The 10,398-nt window shown below is 34.4% G+C and overlaps 2 protein-coding genes across 2 annotated transcripts; both read left to right on the top strand.

Moving 5' to 3' along the window:
* Positions 1-989: 989 nt before the first annotated feature.
* LOC132301790 (dirigent protein 23-like) lies at positions 990-1,562 on the top strand. Its single transcript, XM_059799018.1, has one exon. It carries the CDS (start codon positions 990-992, stop codon positions 1,560-1,562), a length of 573 nt encoding a protein of 190 aa, XP_059655001.1.
* A 7,666-nt stretch (positions 1,563-9,228) lies between these two features.
* On the top strand, positions 9,229-9,801 carry LOC132301789 (dirigent protein 21-like). Its single transcript, XM_059799017.1, has one exon. The coding sequence runs from the start codon at positions 9,229-9,231 to the stop codon at positions 9,799-9,801; it is 573 nt and encodes a 190-aa protein (XP_059655000.1).
* The last annotated feature ends 597 nt before the right edge of the window (positions 9,802-10,398 follow it).

The following is a 10,398-nucleotide window of genomic DNA, read 5'->3' as shown; positions in this document are numbered from 1 at the left end:
TACAATACTAGGGAGCTACATTAACAAGCGGTATTCTTCCCAATTAATGCTCTCTATTTATCTTTAAAATTTCTCTCTATTATCAATGAAAATAGGGAGCATTCATTTGGAAGAGTACCACATGTACCCTAGAGTAATGTAGACTTTCTCCAAAATAAGGGGGTGCTGCATGATGAAAGATTCGCTATGTAGTACGCTCTAAACCATAGGATCAAGCATCAAGAAATACTCCAAAAAGATAACAATGGAGTGTATGGTGTGATAACCCAATTGTAAGATGTTGGTGCTTGTGGCCAAAGACCCATGTTTGAGTCCCCATACCATATATGTCAGTTGCTTTAACTTTTTAAAAAAATAATAACAATGGAGAGGATCTTGATATAAATTTTTTTATGAATTAATAAAAGTATTAAAGAAACTTCTCTCAATTTTGAAAATGATGTGCTTGAAATTGGTTGAATATTCTTAATTTATGGCTGCAGTAAAATTATAACCGATCTAAATTCAGAATTTTCTTGTTCTAATTGTTCATGGTAGTACAAACTACAGACAGATAGTGATCAAGGAACACTTATGGCCACCTATTGGGCTGATCACGATTTTTTTTCAGTTTTTCAAAATAAAATTTTGGGCTGAGCTCGCTCAAAATGGTCATTCAAGGCCAAGTCAGTAAGAATTTGGTAGAAATTGTATAATAATAATAATAATAATAATAATAATAATAATACGATAATAATAATTATTAAAATTTGAAGGGGGAATATTATTATGACAAATGTGGCTCAAAGGGTATGTCCAAAACAATCAATAATTCAAATCTCTGAAATTAACATCTTATTATGAAAGAAGAAAAAACCAAAAATTGTAGGTCATTGGCTGTATTTAAATGTGCAGTAGGTATATCAACCTTTATAAATAGATTTTATAAGCATCTGCACTCTACCTAATTACACATACACACACAAACACAAACACAAACACACTCACAGATGAGGAAGCTATCTGTAGTTCTAATGCTCTGCTTTGTGGTCATGACGATACCAATGGTTTATGGAATTGCTCAAGGACCCAAAGCAGTAGAAGAGTGGTTCAAAAAGCTCAGTTACAGAAAGCAAAAGGTAACAAAGCTCCACTTCTATTTCCATGAAACAGTAAGTGGCAAGAACCCAACTGTAATGCAGGTGGCCCAGTCCAACATCACCGATAAATCGTGGACCTCTTTTGTCCTAGTCATGATGATGGACGACCCACTGAAGGCAGGGCCTGAGCCCACATCAGAGATCATAGGTCGAGCCCAGGGACTCTTTGGTTCGGCTGGATTGGATGAATTCGGTCTACTTATGACCATGAACCTTCATTTCACGGATGGAAAGTACAATGGTAGCACCCTTGCGGTCTTGGGCCGGAACCCAGTACCCAATTTGTACAGGGAGATGCCAATTGTAGGGGGGTCCGGTGTTTTTCGACTGCCACGTGGAATTGCCACCGTGAAAACATATTCGTTTAATGCTACCACGGCTGATGCTATTGTTGAGTACAATATTGTAGTCCTTCATTCTTAGGTCTTGATTGGATGATGAAACTTCTTTTTATGAAATTTCATTGTGAATTTATTTGACCTCGTCTCATTACATGGGCTAGGTAAAAATAAGAGAGGGTTTCTAGGTTATATTTCATCCGTTTTTCCTTCAAATTAAGCTAAATAAGCTTAAGTGGGATTGACTAAAAATACTCATTTTAAGCTGCATAAAGTATTTCACCAATTGTACTATATCTCTCTTTGTTTTTTTCTTTTTTTTTTTTTTTTTTTTCTAACTTTTTGGAATGTAAAGCAAATTTCTTGGCATGAGGGAGCAAAGAGCGAAAACCTGGAAGCAATGGCCCTACAAGAAGCCAAGTGTCATTCCAAAAGGAGCAGGACTTCCCATTCTCCATCTTCATTATCAATAAAGGACGGGGTGGAGTAGCTTGCGCTCGAACCAATGGGCCCAGACGCTACTAGAGTTGGGGGTATAGAACGCCAAAAAAAAAAATGCCTTAGAACTGCAGCATTGTTAAAATCCTCTAGGTTAGCGTTGTTAATATCATCACGAGCTGCTTTTTTCAAAGGGTAAAATAAACATCTCTCTCTATAGGTTTGGACAAATTTCATATGGGTGGAACATTTGAAGTTTATCTCCTTTCAAACTATAAAAAACCTATTACACACTTATATGTAATATATTTTTATATAAAATTTTAAAAAAGAATCAATTTTCTATCTCATCTCTCTTATTACTTTCTCTATCCTCTCCACCGTTATCCCCTCCTACAAAAATATTGTAAATAAATAAATAAATGAGTGTAAGGGCAACATGGTTATTTTATGAATTTTTTTTACAAGTTTTGATGGAGATGGGGGGTTGTTCATTGTTGAGCATACACCCTAACCTCAAGGAGAGTCAGAGTAATAAATGAGATTTGTCCAAATTTAAAGAGTGAATAGTGTAATTTACCCTTTACTAAACATAGTTGGTTTGAGTCTATTTTAATTTTTTTTTTATTTTTTTATTTTTCCTAAATGGTACTCACACACACATGTCTCTTGTAAGACTTGAAACCTGATCTCCCTTTGGGAGGGAAGAGGCCGATACCGTTAGGCCACTGGCCCGTTGGTAGTCTATTTCAAATTTTCATCCCTATTATTTTGTTTTTTTTTTTTGGTTAACCTGATTTGGAATATTAATTTAAAAGATTCTTCTATAATTTTTAATTTATTGTGATGTGGGACTAAAAAAAATTTGTTCGCAAATGAGGTATTTTTAATATATTTTTTTGTTAAAAAAAGTGTACCACAAAGTTCATAAATTTCAGTTATTAATTATTTCAAGATGCTTAGGTATTGTAATCAAGAAGTTCAGCTACCAATGTAATTACTGGCACTGATATGAGAAATTAAGGATTTAAAACAAACAAAAAAACAAATATATATATATATATATTAAATGTGGAAATCAGAGAACCTGTTCTTATACAATGGTAAAATATCAGGGACATCATGATACACCTGTAGAGTTGCCTAATAGAACAAAATATTGTCTGGATCCAAATAAAATAAAAAACAAAAAAATCAATGGAGACCATCGCCTTGAAATTTTTGAAAACCCCTTGTGCATGAGCCTTTCTTAATTTTAAGTTTGAAAAATAAAATAAAAAAATTTGTGGTAGCTAGGGATTTGAAGTTCTAATTTGGGGTCCCTTCTTAGTTAACTTGCAAAAAATAAAAATAAATAAATTTCTAAATTTAACGAAAAATGATAGCTCATTATCACATTATAGTACTTACGTAAATGACTCGATCAATATATACAACATATATCTGCACTTAGTTATTTTTTAAAAGTAATTTTATATATATATCCTGCCAAAACGCAAAATACTATGCAAACAAGCACGTGGGTCCACTGTATTAAATGTGCCAATAACATCCCCTAGACTAGGACTGCAACTTGGGCGGATTAACCCAATCCAACCCAAGTCTAACTCGAATTTTGAATTTTGGACTTTAATTTCACAAATCGGGCTCGTATTCGGATTGAATTTTGTCAAAACCCAGTTATATTCGGGTTGAGCTCGGGCTCAACTCGAAACCCAAAATTAAAAAAAATATATATATATAATTTTCTTTCTCCTTTCTCTCTCATCTCTCTTCTTTCTCTTTCTCTCTCCGCCGTCCCTGTGCTGCCGTTGCCGCCCCCGCCCCTCTTGAAGACCATGATTAATTGATTACTAAACTTCATAAAAAAAATCTTTGGGGTAATGGATTACTAAACTTAAATGGGTCTAATGCATTTTTCTTTATTTATTCAAACAATATCAGTATGTGTGTCATAACTGACCGTAATTTTTTTTATACTGTTGTGATTTTGCAGAGGGGACACACCATTCTGTAGTGAAGAGCGCAGACAAAAACAGATCAAGAAAGATGAAGCCAAAGAGAAGAATCGAAGCCTGTCTTCATCCATGAAAGCCTCCAGGAAAGAACAGAAAAAATCCACCTCTCCAAACAAAGCCCAAGACTACTCTTTTTGTACAAGCACAGCGGCAGCGGCTTAATCAATACCATCCACCCAAGAAAAGAAAATATAGGAAAATGCATAGAAGTGAGGGTTTCTTTATTTTTTTAAGCTTGCGAATGGCGAACCCGAACTGGAACAGCGGGCGATGGAAACTGAAAGATTTGGGTTTTGATTTTTTGAACAATCTGAAATGATATGCCGATTTGGGTTTTGATTTTTTGAACAATCTGAAATGATATGCCGATATGGGTTTTGAACTTTTGATTCTTATAGACAGATAGATAGAAATGAAATATATGGGTTTTGAACTTCTTATTCTTGTAGATTTGTAGTCTGCAGTTGGAAAGAGAGAGAGAGAGAGGGTGGGCAAGTTCTCACAGAGAATAGAGATGGAGGTGATAAAGAGGCTGAAATGATTTGCCCTAAAAATATTTTGTTTTTTTATAATAATATAATCAAATATATATAAAATAATATATTATATATATAAATTTTTAAAAAAGAAATTTTTTTTCTGAAAAATTCAACCCGTCAACCTGATCCAACCCGTCTAAAAATATTTGGTCCGAGTTATGACCATAACCCATGTTAAGTACAATTCGGGTTGACCCAACCCAACTCGATTCGGGTTGAGATTGGGTTGGGACTGGGTTGGGTTGGGCCAGCCCAAATTGTAACCCTACATTAGACCCACATAAGATGATGCTTAGTGGACCACTAAGCATCTTTAGACATGTCAATAGTGATTTGGAATCGATTCGATTAGTCGGATATGAATTGAACAAAAAATTCAATAATTCGATTACGAATCAAATTTAATAATTTATTAGTTTAATAAATCGAATATGAATTATACTGATTTGATCTGATAAAAATTCGATTTGATTTGATCCAATTAAAATTATATATATATATATATATATATATATATATATATATATAAATAATTATTTATCAATAATTTTATATATTTATATCAATATTCCTATTAGAATTGTATTAGAGGTAACAAAAAAAAAAAAAAATTATAATATTATATATACAATGGTGTGGTGTTCTCATCCACATGCTAATAAATCACTTAATGTACATATTAATAGTGTGGTGTTCTCATCAATATTATATATATTAGTTATATATTACTAAATTTGTATATATTAATTATTTATCATTATATTTATTTAGTTGCATAGTTATATTACGTAACATTTTGTATATTAGTAATTCTACACTTCATCTAACTTTATAATTATATATATTAGTAAATATGATTTTAATTCGAATTTGAATCCGATTCAATCCGAGTCCGAGCTAAATAAGATATGGATTGGGACATTCAGTCCGAGAACCCGTTAATGATCCGAATCGAATAATCCGTTTGCTTAACAAATAGGATATGAATTTGATCAATCCGATCTATGTTTAGTATGGCATGGTTTTTTGCATGACATCTCTTGCACATCATAAAGTCTATTTTCAAATTTTCATCCCTATTGTTTTTTATTTATTTATTTGTTAACCTGATTTGGAATATTAATTTAAAGGGTAAATTGCAGTGACACCCCCTCAAATTTGTTTAAAAAGATAAGTAGATGCAACTTAGGACATTTTTTTAATAATGACACCCCATGTTTGCAAACTTGGACAATGACTCCCCATTTTGTAAATAAAAAGCCAAACACAACCTTAAATAACATGAAATGTCTAATATGTCCTAAAATGTATTTTTATCTTCATCTAAAATAACCAAACTACCCTCTCATCTCATCTTTTTCTTTCATATCTCTTTCAAAGACAAACACTGCTTTACTCTCATCTCATCTCTATGCCTCGACAATCAAGTAATGGAAGAATAAAAGAACAAACGAAACTCTACACATCGGCCTTCGCCTATAACCGGTGAAACGAAGGGTTGTTGTGTTGGGATTTATATGCCCTGGCATAGCAAATTCCTATTTGGATTAATTGACATATGTTCCTGACGTTTCTGAAATATTTATGTTTTATACAATTGGTGAATTCAATGTATTATATTTCGATTCATTGTAAAATTGATAGTGTCCATGTAATTACAAGAAATATTTATGTATATGTATGTGATGGCAATCAATGCATGATATATAAATAGTAATTATAAATTGTTTATAGTCGGTAATTATGGATGGACTCATAATTAATTAAGACTTGAACTGGATCCGCGTTAGGTTGAGATATATTGCGAGAGTCGTCGTATGCAATTACTCCCTATTACCGTCATGGCATTTGACTCTTAAGCATGAGAAAAGTATAGACTCTTTTATTAATTAATAATTACTTTGATTTGTTCGGCGGATTCTTCGGGATCCTTAGACCGACACTTCGGGTAGTTATGTAATTAATAATTAGAGGGTTATATTTTCAATATTTGCATCATTGCTACTTGTATTTATTTTGTATTGATTATGGTTGATCACAAAGTAAATTCGAAGGCCTTCGTATGATTTTAGACAAAATGATTTATTATATATTTATTTATTAAATTATTATTTTTGTCAAACAAATGTTTTATTGTGATCGAGCCAGAAATAATCAGAGGTACCAAAATAGATATATTAATTAAGTAGTCGGATTGATGGCTTTATTTATCCGATAACTAATTATGCATAGAGGGGTCAAAGTGCAATATTGACTTAGAGGTTATTTATTATTTAATTGGAGTTCAATTAATTTCTTTTAGTGGAGTAGAAATTAATTTATGAATTAATTGAATTGGGTCCATGGATCGGGCCAATTATTAATTCATTGTAGCCAATAAAATAATAGGCCCAATGGATTCTCACTCATAGCCCAACTTGATATTGGAATCATATTAGATTTGAGACATGTGAATTAGAGAGTGAGAAGGATTAGTTGTTTCCTTTTCTTTACCTTTATGTTGCCTATAAATATACATGGTCTATGTATATTTTAGGGGGATTTTTAGTAGAAGGAAAAAAAAGGAATAAATATTTTCTCTCTCTAGAAAATTAAGGTTTATGTTCTCATCTAATGGAAGCTCCCACAAGCCTAGTTTTCCAAGGTCATTCATGGAGGCTTATGAGTGATTCCTAAAGGCAAGACCATTACCAAGAAGATGGAGATCCATGGAAAAGATGTCTAGAAAAGGGATCTACAATAAGTGAGAACATTCACTTTAGAGGAGAGATCTGAGGTTTATTCAAACCTTGATGTAAGTATTCAATCTTTTAGTTGAATGATACATCATATTTTATTTTTGCATAAAACTTGTCTCTATGTGATGAATCAAGATCTATGAATTTAAATCCCTCGAAAAGTTTTTAAAACTAGCACGTTTCCCAACATGTTGAACGTCGCCACTACTATGTATACCGTCCCACCGGCGACTAGAGACCCCACAACCAACCTTTTGACGATCTGACCCTGTGGTCCGGCCAGTGACCCTGTGGTGGGTGAACCGGATCTCCATCATCAGCGTCGTCTGTGTTGGGAGTGTCGGAAGGTTTAGGTTCCGATCGTCTTTAGGGTTACGATATCTCCATCATCGGTGTCGACTATTTTGGGAGTGTCAGAAGGATTATTTCCGGATAAGAACCCGGCGTCAAAGGATTAGCGCCGTATTTGAGGCGCTTCTCGTTGTTACGTGCACCATGATTCGGTTACAAAATGAAGCGCTGATTGGTGGACTGTGGCGCCACATACGCTGGTCGGATCTGGTTCGTAACCGTACTGAATCCGAAATCTGCAACCTTCAAATCACTTTTGTTGTCGACGAGGAGGTTGTCTGGCATCAGATCTCAGTGGTAGACCCCACACAAATGCAGTACCCAATGGCGGAAACCAACTGTTGGAAGAATTTGCGGCTGAAATCTTCGTTAAGCCGTGCTTTTACAACCCTTGCTAAGAAGGCGACGCTGAACCAGCACAACGAGAAGCTTCTCAAATACGCCTTTGACGCCGGGTTCTTATCCGGCGCTAATCCTCCCGACACTGCCAACAGCTACGGGATTTGGGGTGTCTGGCACCGACGACGAGGTAACAGAAGATGGCGGTAGTGGTGGCGACTTGGTATATGTTTTGTGTATATATATATATATATATATATATATATATATATATATATATATATGGATGGTTTTGTGTGGCTTTGTGTGATGGTGGTGAAAGGCGAAGAAGATGGTGGTTGTGGAGGTTGTGGTGGCTGTGAGTGAGGTTGCGGTGGCGGTGAGTGGTGGTTGTTTACATTGGTTGAGGTTATTTGGTCATTTTATGTGGTCAAAAAGGTAAACGTGTACTTTCATCATATCTGGAGTGTCATTGTTCAAGTTTAGAAATTTTGGTGGTGTTATTGTCAAAAAATAGCCTAAGTTATATTTATTTGTCTTTTAAACAAACATGAGGGGTTGTTACTACAATTTACTCTAATTTAAAAGATTCCTCAACAATTTTTACTTTATTGGGACGTGGGACTAAAAAAAAAATTGTTGGCAGATGAGGTATTTTTAATATATTTTTTTGTTAAAAAAAGTGTACCACAAACCCCATAAATTTCAGTTAATAATTATTTCAAGATGCTTAGATATTGTAATCAAGAAGTTCAGCTACCAATGTAATTACTGGCGCTGATATGAGAAATTAAGGATTTAAAACAAACAAAAAAACAAAAAATATATATTTATATATATTAAATGTGGAAATCAGAGAACTTGTTCTTATACAGTGGTAAAATATCAGAGACATGATACACCTGTAGAGTTGCTTAATAGAACAAAATATTGTTTGGAAGCAAGTAAAAAAATTCAATGGAGACCATCCCCTTGAAATTTTTGAAAACATCTAGTGCATGAGCCTTTCTAAATTTTAAGTTTGAAAAATTAAATAAAAAAATTTGTGGTAGCTAGGGATTTGAAGTTCTAATTTGGACTTCTTAGTAGCCAATTTGTAAAAATAAAAAAAAATAAAAAAAATAAATTCTAAACTTAACGAAAAATAATAGCTCATTATCACATTATAGTACTTACGTCAATGACTCGATCGATATATACAACATATTTTTTAAAAGTAGGTTTTTTGCCAAAGCGCACAATACTATGCAAACAAGCACGTGGGTCCGCTATATTAAATGTGCAGTAGCATCCCCAGCCTACATTAGACGCACACACACACACAGAAGATGGGGAAGCTATCTGTAGTCCTAATACTCTGCTTAGTGGTCATGGCAATGCCAACGGTTTATGGAATTTCTCAAGGGCCCAAAGCAGTTGAAGAGTGGTTCCAAAAGCTCAGTCACAAAACGGAAAAGTTGACAAAGCTTCACTTCTATTTCCATGACATAGTAAGTGGCAAGAACCCAACTGCAATGCGGGTGGCCCAGTCCAACATCATTGATAAATCGCCCACCTTTTTCGGTCTAGTTATAATGGCCGATGACCCATTGACCGCTGGGCCGGAGCCCACATCGGAGATCATAGGTCGAGCCCAGGGACTCTATGGTGCAGCAGCATTGGATGAGTTCAGTCTGCTTATGACCATGAACTTTCATTTCACAAATGGAAAGTACAACGGTAGCACTCTTGCGGTCCTAGGCCGAAACCCGGTATTAAATTTGTACAGGGAGATGTCCATTGTTGGTGGATCTGGTGTTTTTCGACTGGCTCGTGGAATTGCCACCGCAAAGACACATTCGTTCAATATTACATCGGGTGATGCTATTGTTGAGTATAATGTCATAGTCCTTCATTGTTAGGTCTTGGTTGGATTGTTGAGTATAATGTCATAGTCCTTCATTGTTAGGTCTTGGTTGGATTATGGAACTTCTCAGTATGAAATTTCTTTGTCAATTCATCTGACCTCGTCTCATATAAAAAAAATGGCTTTGTAGATTAGAAGGTTGTTCATCGGTTAGATTTCATCAATTTTTGTTTGATTTCAAAAAGTCACATAATACTCCTCCAAATGCAGCTAAGTAAGATTAAATGTGTTTACGAATAAAATTCATTTCAAGGATCATAAAAGCATTTGGTCAATAGTACTATCTTCTTTTTGTTTTGTTTTGTCCCCCCAACCCCCCCCCCCCCCCCCCCAATATTTAGTACTGTCTTTCATTTCCAATAAAGCTAGAATGTTTTGTTTGATTCTAGTACGCCATGCTTTGGGACTTTATGAAGGAGTTTTCTGACTTTTCATCCATATTGTTTTCTTGTTAGCTTGACTTGGAATATTAATTTCAAAAGATTTCGGAAGTACATGATGGTAATATTTAAACGGGTTGACATCAAGTGTTTACAAAAATATAGTTGATTTTGTGAGATATAAAATTTATAATTAGCAGATTTTGTTATCA

Source organism: Cornus florida, unplaced genomic scaffold (genome assembly GCF_030987335.1).
Source record: "Cornus florida cultivar Cherokee Brave unplaced genomic scaffold, ASM3098733v1 CherokeeBrave_3.0.0_Hap2_Chr03, whole genome shotgun sequence".
NCBI lineage: Eukaryota > Viridiplantae > Streptophyta > Magnoliopsida > Cornales > Cornaceae > Cornus > Cornus florida.
Note: the sequence above shows the minus strand (reverse complement) of the source record. Positions and strands in the feature narration are given on the sequence as shown.

Excerpts from the sequence above, each read along its gene's own strand:
- LOC132301790 (XM_059799018.1), top strand. The coding sequence starts at position 990 with ATGAGGAAGCTATCTGTAGTTCTAATGCTCTGCTTTGTGGTCATGACG.
- LOC132301789 (XM_059799017.1), top strand. The coding sequence starts at position 9,229 with ATGGGGAAGCTATCTGTAGTCCTAATACTCTGCTTAGTGGTCATGGCA.